This window comes from Centroberyx affinis, unplaced genomic scaffold (genome assembly GCF_046629955.1).
Source record: "Centroberyx affinis isolate AG114_WGS23_722 - 3 ecotype Tasmania unplaced genomic scaffold, CSIRO-AGI_Caff_v1 ptg002079l_1, whole genome shotgun sequence".
Lineage (NCBI taxonomy): Eukaryota > Metazoa > Chordata > Actinopteri > Beryciformes > Berycidae > Centroberyx > Centroberyx affinis.
Window position 1 is genome coordinate 21749 of NW_027280407.1, and position 20720 is coordinate 42468.

Sequence of the window (20720 nt, forward strand, 5' to 3'; positions counted from 1 at the left end):
AAATTGTTGTTGTGTGAGTGTTTTTGCTTTAAGCACGCGTGTGTATATGTGTGCACGTACAAATAAGTGCATCAGCGTGTGTGTGTGTGTGTGTGTGTGTGTGTGTGTGTCAGAGAGTTAAACTTCACTGAGTCTGTATTAAAAAAGCTCCCTTTTCTGCTGTATTTGAGCCATGTGTTGCATCAGTCTGCGGGTTCTCAGTAAAGAACAGTAGCTGGGTGTGTCAGTGAAGCTGCTCAACAATATAAGCATATTGATAGATGACACTCCTCTTTCAGTTATGTACAATTCACACTACAGTACATCCAAATCATTATTGATGTCTATAGCAGGGACATGATGTAACTGTAGCACTTCTTCTTAGCGAAGAAACACCTGGTTCAAAAGGTTATTAATGCACATACATGACACAAACATAATTTTGCGTATATATTCTATTGGCAAAGTTATTATGGGCTTCATGTTGAGATATGTACCCTCATGCAGATGTAATTCAATATTTTTGCATGAGTTTGTATTTGTAGTATAGTATATTTAGGTTTTGCATTTTGATGTAATGTGCAAATTGAATTAAAGCCTCTTTTCTATATTCATTATTAGCCTTTCACTAATAAATGTCTGGCCATTTTGGTTGCTGAAGCATGAACGTCTCAGCTACAATTTAGAGATGCTCATTCTGGAATTTAAAGGAGTTAAAAATGTCTCTATGATTGAAACCTCTGTAAGAGATTAAGTAACTACAAAAAAGCTTTGGCTATAAAGGATGCAATTTTGGAATACACTACAAGGATGACAGCAATGTCCATGAAACACAGCAGGGCTTAGAGAGAAATGCTGAGAAAGAAGCTGCTAACACTTGAAGATGGATGTCTAGCTCCACCCATAGTTTCACACATACACAACATACAGTGTCTCCATGTGTATAAAAATAGTCTATGCAATGTGCCATAAAGTCTCTCTGTGTAGATAAGCAGATGTCAGTCCTGACATGGTGCCACTATTAGGCCCTGTATGTTTGTTTAGTGTGTACGATAATAAAGTGGCGAGATGAATGGCGGACCTCTAGATCAGAGTCCAGTGATTCTAGCAAACACACTGGGAGGGCTGGGGAGGGAGACTACAGCGCTGTCAAGGACCATGAAGTTATCGAGTCAACAAAGGTCTGATTGTACACACAGTGGTGAGTTGAGTTGGCTTGACTGTGTATGTGTGTGTATCTGTGTAGTGCTCAGAGTCATCATCAAAGAGATAATGTTTGGTTAGGGAAATCTGCATCCTTCCACAAAGAACACAGGGAGCTGACCTTTCACATTTGTTGAGCACATTCACTGATCAGTAGTGGTCAAATAGTTACTAACTCTTTGTAGAGTTGCTTTTCAGACATCACTCATCAATCACCAGGTTTAATTGGTATGGTATGCTGAATTAAATTGAATTGAACCAAATCAAATTGAACTGAGATTAGATGAGATGAGATGAGATTATGTGAGGTGAGGTGAGATGAGGTAAAATGGGGTGAGATGAGGTAAAATGAGGTGAGGTGAGATGAGATGAGGTAAAATGAGGTGACAGGGTAAAATGAGGTGAGATGATATGAGAAAAAATGAGGTGAGATGAGGTAAAATGAGGTGAAGTGAGATTAGATTAGATGAGGTAAAATGAGGTAAAGTGAGATGAGATGAGGTAAAATGAGGTGAGATGAGACACGGTCAAATGAGGTGACGTGAGATGAGATTAGGTGAGATGAGGTAAACTGAGGTGGGATGAGGTAAAATGGGGTGAGGTAAAATGGGGTGAGGTGATATTAGATGAGATGAGGTAAAATGAGTTGGGGTGAGATTAGATGAGATGAGGTAAAATGAGGTGACATGAGATGAGGTAAAATGAGGTGAGATGAGGTAAAATGCAGTGATGTCAGATGAGATGAGGTAAAATGAGGTGAGCTGAGATGAGGTAAAATGAGGTGAGGTGAGATGAGATGAGTTGGGATGAGATAAGGTAAAGTGAGATGAGATGAAGTGAAGTGAGGAGCATAAGAAAATATAGCCTTATCCACATTGTCAATGGATGATGACAATATGATGATAGTTATAATTAACTTTTTGCAAGGAAACATTGGTTGCAACAAAGCCTATTAGCGAATGTAAACTAATTTTCAACACTGGAGCTTGGAGCAGGATGACAAACATATACATGAGGCATTAGGCACCCTTGATCAGGGCCACTTTGGCAGGATTAGGCACTGTTAGTACTGTAATGTGAGGGTTCGATAGGTGGTGGTTGGATCACTCTTAATGAGAAGAAACAGCCGGATGGAGACGGATAACTTCTTAAGCAACGCTTTACTTTTCTCCACACATCAGTTTCACAACCACAACACTTCCTTGTTCTGACTCCCATGTGTCTGAACTAACCAATCAGAAGCAAGGACTTAAACTCAGGCCAGATAACTAAATGTGAGGGAACCACAGAGGTAGATTCAGCAGATTATTGCAACTGTTTTAAAGATGCAGATGTAAAGATTTAAACATGTAAATGTGTAAATAATAATTGTGTAAACATAAATATGTAAATAGTTAACTGTGTAAACATTGTAAATATATTTTTAGTAAATTAACCGAAATATATGAATTAACTTAACTGCTGAACCTTACAGTACCAGGGATTCAACCAGAAACCTGTTGACTAACAAGAAGAAGAATCTGCCAAGAAAAAATGTTGAATTAAAGTTTGTTATGAAAACGATGAAGATGTCATGATTAACTATCTCTTGTTCACAGTGTCCTTGTAGACAAGTACTTTGTTTTGCTGATTCCTGCATGCATGCTCATCACAATAATCATTGTGCTGTTTAATGCGGTGTGAGAGTGCATGTGTACTTAATACCACAGACCAAATCCATGGTGTGATTTTAGCACTTCGGCAACCATTCTGCCTCGAAACCTGAGAATGGATTTGAAATTAATTGAATGCCTTCCTCCCACTAAGTCAAACTCACTCAAAACTGTCACTCTTTCACTATCAACTCAATATTCCCTGATATGCGTCACATATGGATACAGTTTACATAAGGATCACTTAGAGCAACAGAAAGATTCTTGATGCAACATGTTGAATGAAGGTGCTGTAAAGGCCTGTTTTGATGATCGTGGTCTCAAATTACCAGAATTGGCTCTGTCACAGCCAGCCCTCAGAGGAAGTCAGCTTTAATAAAGAGAGTATCTCAAGGATCTTGTGTCATAACTGCTAGAGGCGCCTTAAAGCACGGAACACACTTAAGAGTAGACAACAACGTCAGTTAAATACATTGATGGGACACTTTGCCCTCTGAAACTAGTCATTACTGACTATAGATGGCAACTGGTGAGTACAAATGATTTTCCATTAGTTCTAAAAACTAATGTTGTTATATGTATATGCAGATACAGTGACTTGCATGACTCTGCTTATCATGGTGCAAAGTTGAAATTTTTCATCCTGTACTGCACATCCATTGCACATCCTTTTCAAGTTTACACTACTAAAATACTTTTAGACTGCAGAATAACATTTCAAGTAGAACTCGCCTACATAGGTTTCACTTTCATGTGTGTGTTCCTTATCACTAGCATTGCAATATGAAAACTTTCAATAGAGAGAATGGTGTGTAAGATGTGAATGAACACCATGAGCACAGTTTTGATTCTGTTAGAAGACACAGTGTCTCATATTTGATCACAAATTTGAACAGTTCTGAAAGGACCTTATGATGTGGCAGAAATGGGATGTTCAGTTCATACGGAAGAGGCTTGGATAAAATCTTTTCACCAGAAGAGTAGATAGCGTGTATGAGCAGGAAATCAATCAACAAACACACATCCTGCTTGTCCAATTTTTTTGATCCATGAAATAACTGAGCAATAAAATGCTTTTCTCTCTCATTCTCTCCTCTTTGGGAGTTTCAAGAGCATACCCTCTAAGATCTGGTGAACATAAGGAGTCGTGAAGAAACCTGTAAGAGATCGGACAGTATTCCGACAACAGCTGAAATGGCTTCAGGTGTCCCAGAGGTGATGAATCAGACAAACACCATGTACTGCCAAGCCACCCAAAACTTGGTGGCCTCCGTCCTGCCTCCCGTTCTCATCATTGAGATGATAGTGGGCTTGCCCACAAACATAGTGGCCTTGTGGATCTTCTGTTTCCACCTGAAGACCTGGAAGACCCATACTCTATTCCTCTTTAACCTGGTTCTGGCGGACTTCCTGCTCCTCATCAGCGTGCCTTTCCGCATTGACAACCTCCTCCGCGAGGAGTACTGGGTGTTCGGAGGGGCCTGGTGCCGCATCAACCTCTTCATGCTGGCGGTCAACCGTTCGGGCAGTATCGCCTTCATGACCGCTGTGGCAGTGGATCGCTACTTTAAGGTGGTCCACCCGTATCACCGCATCAACCAGTTGACCATGACGCAGGTGGGCTGGGTGGCCGGCCTGATCTGGACAGTCGTCATGGCTCTCCGGGTGCCGCTGTTGGCCATCGACCTCCTCGACAAGAGGAGCAACAACTCCCTGTGTCGGAGCTTCAATTCCTACAAGGACCCTCCTCCGGTGATAAAGCTGCACTATGCGGTCTACATCGGAGAGTTCTTCCTGCCCTTGCTGTTGCTGCTGTTCTGCTCAGTCCGGATTTTCTGCGTCCTGCGCCAGAGGCAGATGGGCAGGCAGAAGGTGGTGCGGAGGGCCATCCGAACGGTCGGGGTGATCGTCGCCGTGTTCAACATCTGTTTCCTGCCGGGTATCGTCACGGGCCTGGGCGGGATGTACGTCAAGAACTTCCGTCCCAAGGACTGCGACTCCTTCAGATTGATCACCCAGCTCTTCAGCCTGTCCATCGGGTTCACCTACCTGAACAGCGCCTTGGATCCCGTCATCTACTGTTTCTCCAGTTCCATATTTCACGATGCCCTCAAGAGCTCCATCAGCCGCTTGAGGGGGACGGAGATGAAGGTGAGACGCCACAGCAGCACAGCCAACGAGGGCTCAAGGGCGTCGGAATGACGAAAAGCCAGCCCGTCTTCGCAGAGAAAAGTTTGTCAGTAGACATTTAAGAGGACAGTGTGTGAGAGTGGATGTCATATAGGAGGAATCTGTGGTTTCTTCACTCACAATGTGAGATTTCTGCTCTGTAACCACAAGGTCTTAGGTTTGATCCTTAGAGCAGGTCCTGGAGCAAGACACTCAACCTCCACCTGCTCACTCCATTGTAATGCAGTGGATAAGAATGTCAGCTAAAAGTAAACTGTGATTCAGTCTAGGAAAAACTAGTCTAGGAAATCACATTCAGGGTTGACAACAACAAATAATTAAATACAATTTCAATACAGACATTATTATTATATTATTATATTATTGCATTTTATTTCTTAACCTACTGTGTGTGTGTGTGTGTGTGTGTGTTCATGATAGGAATGATATGTGTGTTTATGATAATGAAGGGATAAAGAAAGTCTTTGCCTTCATAAAAGCAAAATAAATAAATACATATCTCCTGGCAGAATTTCTTTCCTTTGGTTTTGGGAGTGTGGAGATTTTGTGATTGCTTGCTTTGCTTTGCTTACCAAACAATTCCGCTACATTCCAGCTCTTCAGACATGCCCTTTCTTGTACATTATGGCTGATCTGGCAGGTGATGTGGGTTTTGAACAAGTACACATACACACTCCTTTTCACATTACGCCGCCATCGCTTGCCATGAAAAGTGAGAGTGAGAGTGAAATGAAAGTGAATTGACCTTATGAGGCAGACATTGTGTGATGACCCTAATTCTGGTCTAGTCTTACAGATTACCACAGGTCTGTGTATCACAATGGAATCTGATTCAGCTGATTTAAATTAATTTTAACTGTTCATTAGTCATTTATAGGCAATGTATAGTATTTCGAGAATAATATTGCCCTATACTTACATTTGAGTATGTGAAAATCTACAAATTCAGTTGACCAACAGTGATCAAACCATTGGTTTTATATGTATACTTATAAAAATTGCACAAATAACTAGATAGATAGATAGATAGATAGATAGATAGATAGATAGATAGATAGATAAACAAGCAAACAAATAAATAAATAATCTAATTTCCACATGGAGAAAATTTAAATTTTATCTTATTTTAAAAAATAAACGGATAAAATGACAAAATGATGAACAAACTCACAAATTAATAAATATATAAAAATTGGCCAGACTTTTGGGTGTTATTCACTGATCCAACCACTAGATGGCAGTGACAAAACACTACAATAGTTTCTCGCGAACAGCATCATGGGATACAGGAGGACCGCTCAACCGACTCTGACACCGTTCCTCGAATCACGACGTTAGATTTGTACTTTGGGGGAAAAAAAAAGTCCTAACAGCAATTAAAGGTGTGTTTAGGTGTTTAAATATTTCATCGTGCGGCACTAAATAAATTCGATATGTATATTCTGCCAAGATTGCACATTTATATCTTATAAGAAGTGATTCCGGTTCAGTGGAAAGGTTTGAACTGCTTTCTGGAAAGTGACCATTGTTATAATCAGGTCGAGGCTGTTTTCATTTCCACTGGCTGACTTTACAAGTTTTATACGGGTTTACTGCAGGAAAAACAGTGCAAGCTCTGTAGAGTGTCATGAAAGAAATGTCAAGGTGAGTGATGCATGTGGCATATTCATCCACTTGTGAGCATATTTGGTCGCATTGAAGGGGCTCCAAAAGAATAGGCTAAAAAGCTAACGTTAGCAAACTATCACAACAACCCAGCAAGGCCTGCTGTAGCAACCGTTGGTTAGCTAGTTGGCTTGATGGTTGTGGGATATCTATAATGTTGACCTAGCTAACAAAATATAAGAATGTCCGTTATTGTTTGCAAAAATGACAACCCATTTAAATCAGTCGGACCGGAAAGTGACATTCTTCCGTAGCAAACCAGCTAATGTCTGCTAGCTTGCTAAATTAGCCACCGTCCGTTAGCGCTTCCAACCTGTTTGTAGCCTTTCGCGGCTAATATTCGCTAGCCGCTAGCCCGGGTTAACTACACAAACTATTTTCAACGATGTTGTTTCCCACTGGCTAGCATTAGTGATGAACTCTCTTCACAGATTTGAAGTTGAACAGATCTTTAGTGCGCCTGGCTTTTTAAATGAAGGAAGTTAAGCACCTTGCTGTCAGAACAAGTCAGTGTTTACATCTGGGTACTCGGCAACAGCAGGGATAGGAGCATAACACTAGCAAACAGCAGAACCTGACGAATTTTGTCTGTGGCTGATAAGTTTCTTAGTTCTACCAGCTACTTTACCTGGTAACCAATCGCCAGTTTTGAGTCATTTTTATCATTGTGGCTGGTGAAAACTGTCTGACGTGAAAATAAGTTTCCTGTTCTGGTAGCTTTCAGCGTTTCATGTATTGCTCCTTTTCCGTTACAGCACCATGCCTGGCGGGCAGCAGCCTCAGAAACACTATGGCATCACCTCTGCCATTAGCCATGCACCCCCACGAGAAATAGACCACCAATACACCAATAAGCTCAGTGATGCTATGAAACCATTTGGGGTGTTTGAAGATGAAGATGAACTGAACCACAGGTGAGGATCAACAGAGTATAATGTTACACTTACTTGTACACATCCATTGGGCATCTTGACTATATCCATTCTTGACTGCATACTTTCTACAGCTGCAATCCTACATGTGTTTGCAAGCCTGCTGCTCCAGTGCACATACTTGAAATTAAATTGAGAACTGAAATTGATATGCATGATTTGTGCAGTCTCTGATGGTTCTAATTATATAATTGGTGAAGGCGCTGAGTTGTAAATGTAGCACCTGATGGAAGTTGTTTCTCCTTTCAGACTTGCAGTTCTTGGGAAGTTGAATAACTTTGTTAAAGAATGGATAGCAGAGATCAGTGAGTCAAAGGTAGGTGCTGTTGGAATGTCGGCTGCCTTGTTAGAAGAGTAAACACAATATCAAGTGATTCAGTATGGAGTCTTTAAAGATGACTGTCAAGTAAACAATACTAAAACAATTCAATGCAAGCTATGTATTGTATGCCGTTAAGTTGAAAAGAGTCATACTGGCGTTTCTATATGTGCTTCTCTCTTCCTCAGAACCTTCCACCATCAGCAGTAAGTAATGTAGGGGGCAAGATATTTACATTTGGTTCGTACCGTCTTGGAGTGCACACAAAAGGTATTTCTAATCACATTTCTGATATGTTTATTTTTTTCTTGCTTGGCAACCTATGAGGATGCAGCTAAAGCCTAGGTCAGCCTACACAATTTTGATGCCGATTTTTAGATGATCCTGTAGTGTGAACAGGCTGAAGACAGTGGACTATCATTAGCCTGACACAATTTGTTTGATTTTGTCAGCCGAGTCGGGCTCCTGTTGTGTGAAGCGGTACAACGCGCCAAAACTGAAATCTGAGAGTGATCCTGGGAACAGGATATCTAGGCTAAATGTAAACTGTAGCTTCTGTACCATGTAGTTATATTTACAGTGAACTGTTGGGTGAATGGATAAGCATTTTTGAATGGTAGATGTGATCCCTTGTCTCCAGTGTGGCGACCATCTTTGTCCCGTTGCATAGTGTGAACAGCTTCCTGAGCGGACGTTAAGCTGACCTAGGCTTTACTGTGGCCATAACATGTTCCATAAATAGATTGGTAATTTGTTACATAGAAGTTACTAAAACATTGTTTAATTTGTTGCAGGAGCCGATATTGATGCCTTGTGTGTGGCTCCACGCCATGTAGAGAGAACTGACTTTTTCCAGTCTTTCTTTGAGAAGTTAAAACAGCACGAAGAGATCAAAGACCTGAGGGTAAGTCTTCTCCAGACTCGACAGCACAGGGCAGGAAACTAAATTTTCTACAGGCCAAAGTGACCTAAATCCTAGAATTCACCAGCCACTTCAAGTTTACCAACCAGCTAGATTTTTAGAATGGAACAGGATTTCCAGACAATGGTCAGTTAGTAGTAGCTAGTAGACAAAACGTCCCACCAAATCAAAAATTTACCAACATTTAGCTGGTGACTGTTGTTAAATTCCCACCATGATAGTGCCAATGAACCATGTGACTTGGCCTGGCTCCAGATTTGTTTATGTTGCCTCTGTTTGTGCTTTCCAGGCTGTGGAGGACGCTTTTGTACCAGTGATAAAATTCAAATTTGACGGAATAGAGGTAAGTTAGCTTGAGGTCCAAGTGATGTATATTGTTTACATATTTCCGACAAATTCTTACATTTTTCACGCTCCGTGATGTTGGTGTCTGCATATTGATAACCACTGCTTACAACATAATTTTATTGTACCCAGTGTTTTTCATGTTTAATCCTAGTACTGAATGTGTTTGACTCTATGACCTTGGTGCTTCTGTGCCTTTGCCCTAAAGGAGCCGTGTGACTAATGTATATGCTTCTTCAATGCTGCTCTCTCTCTCTGTGACCAGATTGACCTGCTGTTTGCCAGACTGGCCTTGCAGTCCATTCCAGACAACCTGGACCTGAGGGGAGACTCCATCCTGAGAAACTTGGACATCCGTTGTATCCGCAGCCTTAACGGTACTCTACATGGCTTCTGTTGGACAGCACATGTACAATAGAGGAGATGTTTATATTTACTCTTAAGGCATTTTCCTGATGCTCTTATCCAGAGTGACGTACAATAAGTACAGCAGTAGTTGGCTTCCTCTGACTGAGCATTTATGCAAGATGGGAACTGTTGGCAGGATGTAATATGTGATTCATAATTGGTATACTTTTTTTTTTGTTAAAGTTTGTGATATTTTTCCCCTCAAAACAGGCTGTCGAGTGACTGATGAGATTTTGTACCTGGTGCCAAACAAAGAAAATTTTAGGCTGACATTGAGAGCCATCAAACTCTGGGCAAAGCGTAAGTGGATGTTAGGCTCTCTTGGGATGTCAGAGATACTTTTGTAACGGCTTTTTATATGTTCTTCTGTTGTACATTTTCAGTTTAAAATATGCAACAAAAGTCAATTCATTATTTGCACACTTCCTAACCACTTGTTGGAGACACCCAACATCTCTGGAGAAATGTGTGATATTCTTATGCAAACCATCAAATTGTTAAAATCTCATTTCCCACATTTCCTTATATGTAAAAGACAGAAATAGCAGAGAAAAACAATTTCTGTTGTTATAATCGCATCAGAGAGCTAACAAAATATATACATTTTTCAACAAGTGGCAGTTACAAAGCTGTGTATAGAATTAAGGAAGTCTCCACCACTGACAAGTGTCTCACATTTTTGTTTACATGACAAACTGACACCATGCACTACTGTTTCATAAAACCATAAAAACCTTTTTTTAAGAATATTAAGATGGCACCACCTTTTTGTAATGTGCTGTGTGCCTGCAGGTCGTGGGATCTACTCCAACATGCTGGGTTTTCTGGGTGGAGTGTCATGGGCCATGCTGGTGGCCAGGACCTGCCAGCTCTACCCCAACGCTGTGGCTGCCACACTGGTCCACAAGTTCTTCCTGGTGTTCTCCAAATGGTGAGGACCAAGCACCTGCAGTTATACCTATCTATCTGTTGAACAACTCCATCATCTATACATACATCTTTATGGACAAAATTGACAAATCTGAATCTAAGGGTTTATTTTCACTTTGCTACATTTGTTGTTTCCTTTCTGCAGGGAGTGGCCGAATCCAGTGCTGTTGAAACAGCCTGAAGACAGTAATCTGAATTTGCCAGTGTGGGATCCTAGAGTGAGTATCAAGTCTATGGGGGTTCAGCGTGGGTCTTTGAATGTTATTCAGCTCCTGTTTTGTATGTGCATGGCTATGCATGCACAGGGAACACTGTCTGGTTAGAGCTCATATGTTGATTTAGGAGAGAAGGAGTTTGTTGGTCTTTTGGAGGTAGCTCAGAAGATGGTGTGTGTGTGGGATGTACACCATTGGCTTTGTGATGCCTTTGAGTGTGTGGGTGTGAAATCGTCCTCCTCAGCCAGTAAGGTGGGTGAAAGCCTTAATTCCTGCTATGTGACCAATCTCGTCCCTAGGTGAACCCATCTGACAGATACCACCTGATGCCCATCATCACGCCTGCCTACCCCCAGCAGAACTCCACATACAATGTGTCCACATCAACACGTACCATCATGAGTGAGGAGTTCAAATACGGTATGTAAAACTGAGTGTGTCAGTCAGAAAACCTCAGTTATTTGGGAATGTGCTGTGAAAATTAATATGTAACAAGCATGTTTCTGAACATATTGTGAAGACATCGTGTCATCAGTAGAGATATGCATGATGGCTCTCTATTAGCCTGGCTGTCAAATTATTAGTGGTAACGGAACATAATGTCTGTTGTTTTGGTCACATTAGAGAGTGGCAGGTGGTCAGAGTTGCTAATAGAGACCGGAGCTGTCTCCAGCAGCGATGAGTCTCCATCTTTGGTTTAGATTTTGCAAAGTGACACAATGCTGTTTCATTGTCGATCCTGACACATCTTTCTCCCTCCGTGTCGAACAGGTCTCAGCGTCACAGATGAGATTCTTCAGGGGAAAGCGGAATGGTCCAAACTCTTCGAGCCACCCAACTTTTTTCAAAAGTACAAGTAGGTATTCATCTTGTCTGATTTTGTTAACCAAGGTGACATGAGTGGAAGATGTAGATACACATGGGCCATCAGGAAACTTTCAGGGTATAGCAAACTTACTGTGATGCTGCCAGTCTCTCTGTAAGCCTGGCCTTTACAAAGTTTTTTTTCTTAACATTTTGTCTGCAGAGACAGTCAGATATGTGATCGTTAGCATTGCCAAATGCATGACACGCTAGCAAAAATACAAAATGAGTTCAAAAAGTTTATTTGTATAGCGGTTGATCACAGTGGTTTGGGTGGGAATCTGTGTAGCCGACATGAGTGCCCCTCTAGCTTTGGTTCACCTACACTTGTGTGAATCTGTGACTTTTCTTTTGTAGATTTGTTGTATCTTTACTTAAGATTAATTTCTGTTCTGCTTGTTGCAGGCACTACATTGTTCTGACTGCCAGTGCATCCACAGAAGAAAACCATTTAGAATGGTGAGTGCCAGAGGATTTAAGGTCACATAGTCCTGTATGATTTGAATCATCAATGAATCATCATTTCAAGTCATTTCAACTCAACCAGCAGCTTTTCATTATTCTTCATTTTAGTGTGAAGAATCCCCATTAGTTGAAGCTATTGCTCTTAAATTAGTCTTAGGGTCCACATATAGCAGATGTTGCATACAAACAATGGAATAAAGAAAGTATTTTTATAATAACCAAGAAACAATACTGCAATACTAAGAAGAAAACTGGCAACACTGGAAGCTCTGCGAATAAACCCTGATGTTTCCCTCAGGATTGGTCTGGTGGAGTCGAAGATCCGTGTCTTGGTGGGAAACTTGGAGAGGAATGAGTACATCACCCTGGCCCATGTGAACCCCCAGTCCTTTCCCGGGTCCAAGGAGAACCGCAACGAGTGAGTCCAATTTTATCCATGCATAGAACAGGCTTAATAGGATGTTTCAGGATTGTAAAAGGGCTATTCTACCAATCATTAATCAAAGCCCTTCTGAGGACATTCAAAAAGATTTTCTTATGTTTTTGTTCCTGAGAAATTGCCAATGCCGTATGATACCATTATTCTCAAAAGTCCTTATTACTGCAGCTGTGATTTGATTGCAGCTTTGAAAGTAAGGGTATGCATTTATATGCTATTGACTTGCTCTAACATCACTAACAGATGGTAACAGGAGGCTATTGCCAATTTCCCAGGAACAAAAACTCAATTTTAGGCCTCTGGTCTGCAATTAACACTTATAAACTAATCGGTCCAGGGGACTTAGAAAGTATAGAGCGTTTTGGAGAGCAGAGACCATATTTATATACGCATCCAGTCAGGTGCTGGTTCAAATGTGAATATGTAGGAAATTGTTTAAACCCACACACCGCTAGCAGCCTTTTCGTCACAATATAATTTAATAATGTTTAAAATGCAGCTAATGGTCTTCAGGTTTTAGCACTTCTGACTAGTGAGGTAGAAACATTGAATTTTAGCTCAGATCATTTTTGCTGAGCTGCTTCTCTGTTGTCCCAACAGGAACGACTTTGTGTCCATGTGGTTCATCGGGATCATCTTCAAGAAAGTGGAGAATGCAGAGAGCGTGAACATTGACCTGACATACGACATCCAGTCCTTTACAGACACTGGTAGGTCCTGTCATTTATGTTATGAACAGCCCGGGGTCGAATGTGGAAGTGGTTTGCTACCCAGAAAAATACAGTGACAGAAAGCTTAGACAATTGCATGAAAATATTTAGAAGTCAGTTTATTATACTTTTCTGTGACTACGACTGCTTAGGTAACCATATATGAATTGTCCTGATGTCCATCTGGTACACAAAGTAGGTTAAAACACTAAGCATTATTTGGGAATACTGTGCCGAAAGTGCCAAAAGAGTACAAATGGAAAAAATGGCCTACACTCAGAAGAAAGTCAAGGTCCAAAGCATGTCCATTCATGCCAGTAATCACTGAACCTCAAAATGGCATTATGTCCCATGGCTCCCTGCAGTGTACAGACAAGCCAACAACATCAACATGTTAAAGGACGGGATGAAGATCGAAGCGACGCATGTGAAGAAGAAACAGCTCCACCAGTACCTTCCTCCCGAGCTGGTGCAGAAGAAGAAGAGGGTAAGCTATCTTCCTATGCATCTTACGCAGAAAATACCATTATCATTTGAATCATTGAACCTCTTAACTGTTGTCTCAGTGTTGCTCGCCCTTCTTCATCTCACTTTTCTCTGTCTCTCCTACCCCCTTTTCCTAAATCTCTCCTCCTCAATGCAGAGCATAGCGGAGTTGAACCGCAGCTCTAACGGAGGGAGCTCCAAGCGGATCTCCCTGGACAGCAGTCATCTGGACAGCTCCAGAGATACAGACTCAGGGACTCCCTTCAGCTCCCCGACCCCCACCAGCAAACCCTCCAAGCCTGCCTCAGACACAGACGACAGGTATGACGAGGAGACCCCCGGAGACGGCATTTATGTATAGGCCTATATATTTTATATTCTAGTTTTTGTCATGTACTACTACTGTAATACTGGAAAAACTGTTCATAAAACAGATACAAAAAAATGTCTTGTACCACAGCTCCAAACCTCCGTGCTGCAAGAAATACTTTTTTCGGCTTTGTGTAGAGAACTGATCTTCTATTTTCTACTTATGTGCAATTACATCTATCCAAGTGATCAGTTTGATTAAATATATCTACCAAGCTCTCTCACTGAAGCACACACACACACAACACAATCTCTGTATAGAGATGTATTGCATAGTACTCACTAGGGCTGGGCGATACTGACAAAATCAAATATCACAATATTTTTGACCAAATACCTCGATATCGATATTACGACAATATTGTAGGGATGACTATTGGTGCTTTCACAATATATTTACACAGTGAGATTTTTGATAAATAATCATCAGTAATGTGGATATAATGACTAAGTGGGTAAAGGCAAATAATAGAACAGCTAGAACAGTATCGATATATTGCCCAGCCCTAGGACTCACTCAACTCTGTCTCTCACACACACACACACACACTTACTGCTCCCACGTCGGTTATTTCATCTGGTTGCCAGAAATGTTCCCTCTTGAAAAATATCTTTTCTATCACGTAATTGTACTGCTCCTGGTCATTGATTGACAGGCAGCGAATTGGAACACGCCCAAGTGCGTTCGATCGGTCCGATCACAAAATTCATATTGAACTTTGAACCATGTCCTATCAGGGAATGGAATGTCCACTGACTAAGCATTTAGTGAGACTGCACTTGTTTTTTCTCATTTCCTCTTGAGGATCATTAATGTTTCATCTTACTGTGAACTAACGGCTACAAGGATTTTGCTCATGTATACATAACACTCTTAAACACACACACACAGAGGAACACACAGTCCTAACCGCATATACACACATTTGCAGTTCAGTGATGTTTGCATACACAGCTATTGCATCAAGAAGATTTTGCACTTATGGATAGAGGATATACACCAAATGCCTAAAATACATGAAGTGAATGAATGTGTTAAAGTGATTTCTTCTCTGTGTTTTGCAGCGTCAGCCCTCCCAAGCCTCTGTTTGTGGACAGCTCCCTGCCGTCCATCACCTCACCAACTGCTAAAGACCAGGGCATGTCCATCCCTGTCATTGGCTCAAGTGAGTCTCATTCTTCTAGTGTCTATTACATAGGCATCTGAATACACAATCACTTCCTATCATATTTCCTACACTGATCTGTAAAGTCTGGAAAGAAATAGATATAAGATAGAAGATAGATAGAAAATATGTCTGTTGGGTATGTTACTGTAAACCCTCTGTCATTTTGTAGTATTTGTTATTGTGAGCAATAATCATCTACAGAGTGAGATGGTCTAGTTGACAGTCCTATTTCCCACCCACTATCAGCATACATTAGATTAAACACCCACCAAAAGATTCAAATCCAGTAAAGAACATAAGATCTGGAAAACAGATGGAATATTGATTTGATAACTTTGTAGAAAGCCAGTCATGTTTAAACATCTCAAAGATGCGGATTAATAGTCCTGATCCCTTCTCTTCTCTGTCTGTCCTTCTCTCACTACAGAGCCAGCGGTTAAAGCGAAGCCCCCTTCGCCACCAGCCAGCAGCTCCATCCCCACAGTGGTGAGCGGGAATGTGAAGCCCAACGCCGCCAGCAGCCCCAGAGAGGAGCCCTCGCCCAACGGCCTGGAGGGTCCCATCAACGGAGCTCCTACCAAGAGACCACACTCACCTACACAAGAGGACCTGGCCAAGAGGCACAAAGACACAGAGGTAGAGAGGCTGTTTACTGCTCAAAGTCCAGGGTCCCACAGTACAGAGAAAACATGGGGGAAAATCATAGAATTTATCTTTTGTGGGCCTGGAAATATACATTATGTCTACCTCTCTGCTGATCTTTGCTTTCAGTCCCTGAGGCTGTCTTTTTCTCTTCTTTTTTTTTTACTGAAGGTGGTGTCCAGTGATGACTCTGCATTCAAAGAGCCATACCCACCATCCTGTGACCTCCACACACAAGGAGATGGACCCAATATTGTAGGTGTCGTTCTGTCTGCACTCTTGACTCTGTGGACTGATTACATTCAACATTCTCACATTTGGCTTCTGTCTCTTCCCCATTAGACTGCTCTTTCCGGATCAAAGGCTAAGCCCATTCCAACCATCGATACCTCAAGAACACAGGTAATTCATCCTTTGTAAATCTTTAAGCCTGTGTGAGATATTTTCTAACTGATTTGTTTCTCTGTTGACTTTTAATTGTAGTTGTGTCATTTGTTTCCATCTGATGGACTTGGGTTTTGGTAAAGCACCTAATTTCTTGGACTTGAGATTCATTGTTTGCACAAACCACAGAGTAGATTAAGTCTGTGTGGACTGATAGTGTCACCGTTCCTTATCTCAGAGACTTCCTAGTATGGAGCTGCCAGACGCCTCCTCGCCCCTCCCGGCCAGCAACAGTTGTCGTGTGGTGAAGAATTCAATCAAACTGGCCCTCAACCGCCACAAGTGAGCGCAGCCGCCTTACAGCACCATCTGGACAAATGATTATAGGTAAAATACTCAGGTGTTTTCGGTTGTGTTTCTGATGTGTTTGTTTCGATCTCTTGTCCTGCAGCATCACCCCTCCCAAGCCGCCAGTGTTTGAGGACTCCTTAACCACCGACACCCCTCCTGCCAGCGAAGAAAAAGGCATGTCCATTCCTGTCATTGGCTCAAGTGAGTGTCGAGAAAGAAGTGGTATGAATTAGTTCCCCCGGCTTTCCATGGGAAAGATGATCTTCTTCTACCTTTCAAAAATCTGCACTTATAAAAAAAACAAAAAAACGTTTCTTCCTCAATCATGGAAAACCGGGGGTCTAATAAATACTTAGTTTGTTCTCGAAAGTCTCAGTTGTTCTAATTTCAGTACTGCTAGTAAATTGTGAATTGTTCTTTCACCATCATCCCTGGTAAATAACATGATGGCGGTGCTGATCACCAAGACCCATTTCCGTTGTCCTCTCCCTATCTCTGTAGAACACCCGGCGTCCAAACATGTGGCCGCGCCCGTCGGCAGCTCCATCCCCACATTAGTGAGCCGAGGGGCCGACCCGATGAACGGAGCGGCCTCCAAGAGACCCCACTCCCCCTCGCTGGAGGAGCAGGCCAAGAGGCTGAAAGAGACCGAGAAGGCTAGAATCCACATAGCCTGAGCACACGACTGTAGACTGGATGCATAGATACTCGGATGTGTGGAGGCGGGGCTCTGCAATAAGCCAGACGTTGGTCAGTCTTTAGTGTGAAGCAGCGGGATGGACGCCGCACCTCAAAGCTCCTCCGACGGTTACCGGTTTGCCAATGGATAGTTGGTTGGTCAGACGGGACCTTTCTCGGTACAGGTTACCTCCTCCCTGTCAGCACCCTCTGTCACACTCACCAAAGCCAGAGGGCGCTCATCCCAACACCGAGTTCAGACACGGAGATATCTGACATGAGAACTAAAGCCGGTAGTTTCTAACTCCCCCTCCCCCACACTGTTTAAAAATGTACACAAAACAGATGGAAAATGAGGTGTCGTTCTTTTTTCATTTTCCTTTTTTTTTTTTTTTTTTTCTTTTTTTTTTTTTTCCTGTTAACACATTTTAAAACGGCCTTAAACATTTATCCACGCTTGCTACACACACTCCCGGAATACGCTGTTTATTTCCCCCCCCCTCCGAACAGAAACCTGTACAGTAAATGTTGATGTACATAATTTTTTTGTCTTAAAAAAAAAAAACCGCGAGAGATCACTGTTAAGTCTTTTGACCATTCTATTGTAGTTTTTATTATCTAAAAAGAAAAAAAAGTTTAAAAAATTGTATTTTTTGTTTTTCTCTACTGCTTGTCCAAAACAAATTGTCTCCAGCCCTGAATATTTTTTGTAAACACTGTATAGGTTTGGATACAGTTGCAGGGAGGATTTACTGGGGGTTTGCTTGGATATGGCAGACATCACAACCATGACTCTGGACCACCAGTGCAACCCAAAGAGGATTCCAGGTTCCATATTGGAGCTGCAGTGCACAGACGACCATATTATCCAGATCCTGGATTAATAGCAAAGGTAGTAGATGCCCTTTTCTCAGGTGCCGGTAAGAGCAGGAATAATTATCCTTAACAGTGACTGCAATACACATTCACACATTTCATGAACGTAATGGAATGGGTCTGAAGCTTTTCAGTGTGCAGTAGAACACCTTCATTGTTCTTTAGCTCTTGGATAAGAACATTAGAAGAACCATATCAGTGTGTTAGCCCTCTGTCCAGTGCAGCTTCAGTGCAGTTGACCTGGATGGGATGTTCACGCGTCATTTGTTCATTTGGGGATTAAGAGGGAAGGTTGAGGGGTTTTGAACTTATTCATGATGTTTCACTCTCCTACAGCAACTACCACAGCTAGGTCAAATATCAGCTGCAAATACTTGTGACGGTTTGTTTTAGCCTACATAGATGTCAGATGGGTGTAGACAGTTTAGATGATCACAGGAAAGTATTTGAAGATCAGTTTTGTATGCTTTTATGTGATTGATAAACTGATAAAATTGATTGACAAACTGCTTGACCCCTAGGTCCCGTTCAACACGGTCTGTTTGTGAGTGAAGCTTCAGGTATAGGTCCAAAATTCCCGATCCTTCCCTTCAATCGGAACAGCAGTTGAGCCTGGCTTCGACGGCCGCTAAGGCGCGTCGTGTCGAAGCGAGGTCCTGGTTGTGAGCTCCTCCATGTCCAAGGCTGGATTTGTGGTGCTTTGTGAAAATGGTTCAAAGCTTTTGATGTGTGTGTATGCATGCGTATGTGGTTGAGCGTGCTTGTGTGTGTGAGCGTGCACGCATACGTGGTTGTTTCGTGTGTCGAGTGGTGGCGAGAGAAAGAGAATTCCCTTAGTTTTGGGTGTTAACCCTCTGCGCCTCCTGTGGAGGCTCTTAAAAGGCATCTCCTGGGGTCACGGCGGGGGCCAGGAGACTCGGGGCCCCGACTCTGCAGCGTTTCCTCTTGAAGCGGGGCATCATCCTGTATGGATTTCAGCACGGAGGATTGGTATATGCATGTGCTATTACACCAAACTTAATGCTGTTGCATCCATGTAAAGTGCTAATGAGGTGCCCTCTTCATCGGAACAGCTGGAGAAGCGGGACACAGGGGTGCTCTTTTTTTTTTTTTCCAGCGTCAGTTTCCCCAACGAAATGTACAGAAAGCATCCGTTTTTCAAAAAGGCTTATTCTTCATTATTGGGGGTTTTCTTATCACTTTATTTATATTTGCATATTTGTACCATGTGATCTTTTTTTATAGCATTCATAGCAGGTAGGTCTTTTTTGAATGAAATCTGCACCACTCTGTTTCAGACATCTCATGTTTTGCTGTTCGGAACATTTAACAAAACAGGTCATTTAGATGTTTGTTTCTAAAATGTATTGAGAGGGTATTTTTGTATGTGTTTATCACTTCCTTTACACCCATTAAACCCTTAAACCCTAGGCCGGTGTCCATTTGTGGTTTTTTTGGTCAACTCTTTTTTTGTCACAGACTGTCTGCAGATCCTGGGAAAGTCTTAAAATGTCTTCAATTCCATTGTCTAAACTCAAGGCCATAATGGTCTTTGATACAGCTAAATACAGCATTTTATGTCTTAGTTTGTGTTTTTCTGGTGAGATTTCTGCAGAGTCATGCAGATCTATATACTGATAGGGTTTAGTTTTTATTTTCACGGTTGTGTGCAAAATCGGTCTCATATTTCATAAGCAGCATTAAAAAGCTCTTCCAGTCTTAAATTTAACTTGATGAAACTCAGAGATACCTGCTCAGCATAATTTGAGCTATAATGACCCAGCCTGTGTGTGTGTGTGTGTGTGTGTGTGTGTTTCAAGATGCCCTGAGCTCTAGCAGTGTGGTCGCTGCTGTGATGTAGAGCCAAAGACTTTTAACTGTCAAGATCGTTCACATCCTGTTGAAGCTCATGTAAGGTCTCCTCCACCAGACTGCAACAGCGCATGAACTGTACTCTGATATCAGAACATCAATGAATACTGAACTATTAACTAATTTGTGCAAGAAAAGGACGAGGCCACAACCAGAATTTAATATCCTCATATTTTATTTTCAAATTAGAGTTCAATTTTAGTTTAGCTTCTAATTTCCATAAAAAGTTGATGTTTTAATTTCATCCAGTTTTAGTGTTTGGACTGTTCACCATTTCACTTTCTTGTTCTGAAGCCATTCCGGTGTTGATGTGGCTGTACGCTGAGGGTCATCGTCCTGGTGAAACGTAAATCGTCACCCCTAATTTCCCTAATTTAAATTCTCAAGAAATGTCCCTGTATTTGGCTCAAGTCATTCTTCCTCTATCCTTTCAAGTCCCCCTGTTGCTGTAAACCCCCTCCCTCCCCGACAGCATGATGCTGCCACCACCGTGCTGCACAGTAAAGATGCTGTTCATGGGCGAGGGAGACAAACAGCACTTACAGCTGAAGAGTCTTTTTTACAAGTTCTGTATTATAGTTCTGTATTATTCTAATAGTCCTAATGATGGAGGCTGCTGTGCTCCAAAACATCAGAAACTGTTTTCTACTCTTCC

The 20720-nt window shown here is 41.8% G+C and overlaps 2 protein-coding genes across 3 annotated transcripts; both read left to right on the forward strand.

Moving 5' to 3' along the window:
- Positions 1 to 3257: 3257 nt before the first annotated feature.
- hcar1-3 (hydroxycarboxylic acid receptor 1-3) lies at positions 3258 to 5472 on the forward strand. Of its 2 annotated transcripts, none has more exons than XM_071531429.1 (2): positions 3258 to 3363; positions 3939 to 5472. In XM_071531429.1, the coding sequence occupies exon 2, from the start codon at positions 4029 to 4031 to the stop codon at positions 5034 to 5036; it is 1008 nt and encodes a 335-aa protein (XP_071387530.1). In that variant the 5' UTR covers positions 3258 to 3363; positions 3939 to 4028; the 3' UTR covers positions 5037 to 5472. The 2 variants fall into 2 exon arrangements, with proteins under 2 accessions (XP_071387530.1, XP_071387531.1); XM_071531430.1 differs by having other exon boundaries at positions 3946 to 5472.
- Positions 5473 to 6382: 910 nt separating this feature from the next.
- papolg (poly(A) polymerase gamma) lies at positions 6383 to 19615 on the forward strand. Its single transcript, XM_071531423.1, has 24 exons — positions 6383 to 6668; positions 7445 to 7603; positions 7871 to 7937; positions 8129 to 8210; positions 8735 to 8844; positions 9152 to 9205; positions 9473 to 9584; positions 9826 to 9915; positions 10408 to 10546; positions 10691 to 10763; positions 11060 to 11180; positions 11532 to 11616; positions 12030 to 12083; positions 12388 to 12507; positions 13129 to 13238; positions 13604 to 13725; positions 13882 to 14045; positions 15159 to 15259; positions 15690 to 15898; positions 16076 to 16159; positions 16247 to 16306; positions 16527 to 16630; positions 16740 to 16840; positions 17141 to 19615. Exons 1-24 carry the CDS (start codon positions 6652 to 6654, stop codon positions 17314 to 17316), a joined length of 2514 nt encoding a protein of 837 aa, XP_071387524.1. The 5' UTR covers positions 6383 to 6651; the 3' UTR covers positions 17317 to 19615.
- Positions 19616 to 20720: the final 1105 nt, after the last annotated feature.

Excerpts from the sequence above, each read along its gene's own strand:
- hcar1-3 (XM_071531429.1), top strand. The coding sequence starts at position 4,029 with ATGGCTTCAGGTGTCCCAGAGGTGATGAATCAGACAAACACCATGTAC.
- papolg (XM_071531423.1), top strand. Across the intron at positions 11,617-12,029 it reads AACTTTTTTCAAAAGTACAA|GCACTACATTGTTCTGACTG; the intron begins GTAGGTATTCAT and ends TGCTTGTTGCAG. Across the intron at positions 16,307-16,526 it reads TCGATACCTCAAGAACACAG|AGACTTCCTAGTATGGAGCT; the intron begins GTAATTCATCCT and ends TCCTTATCTCAG.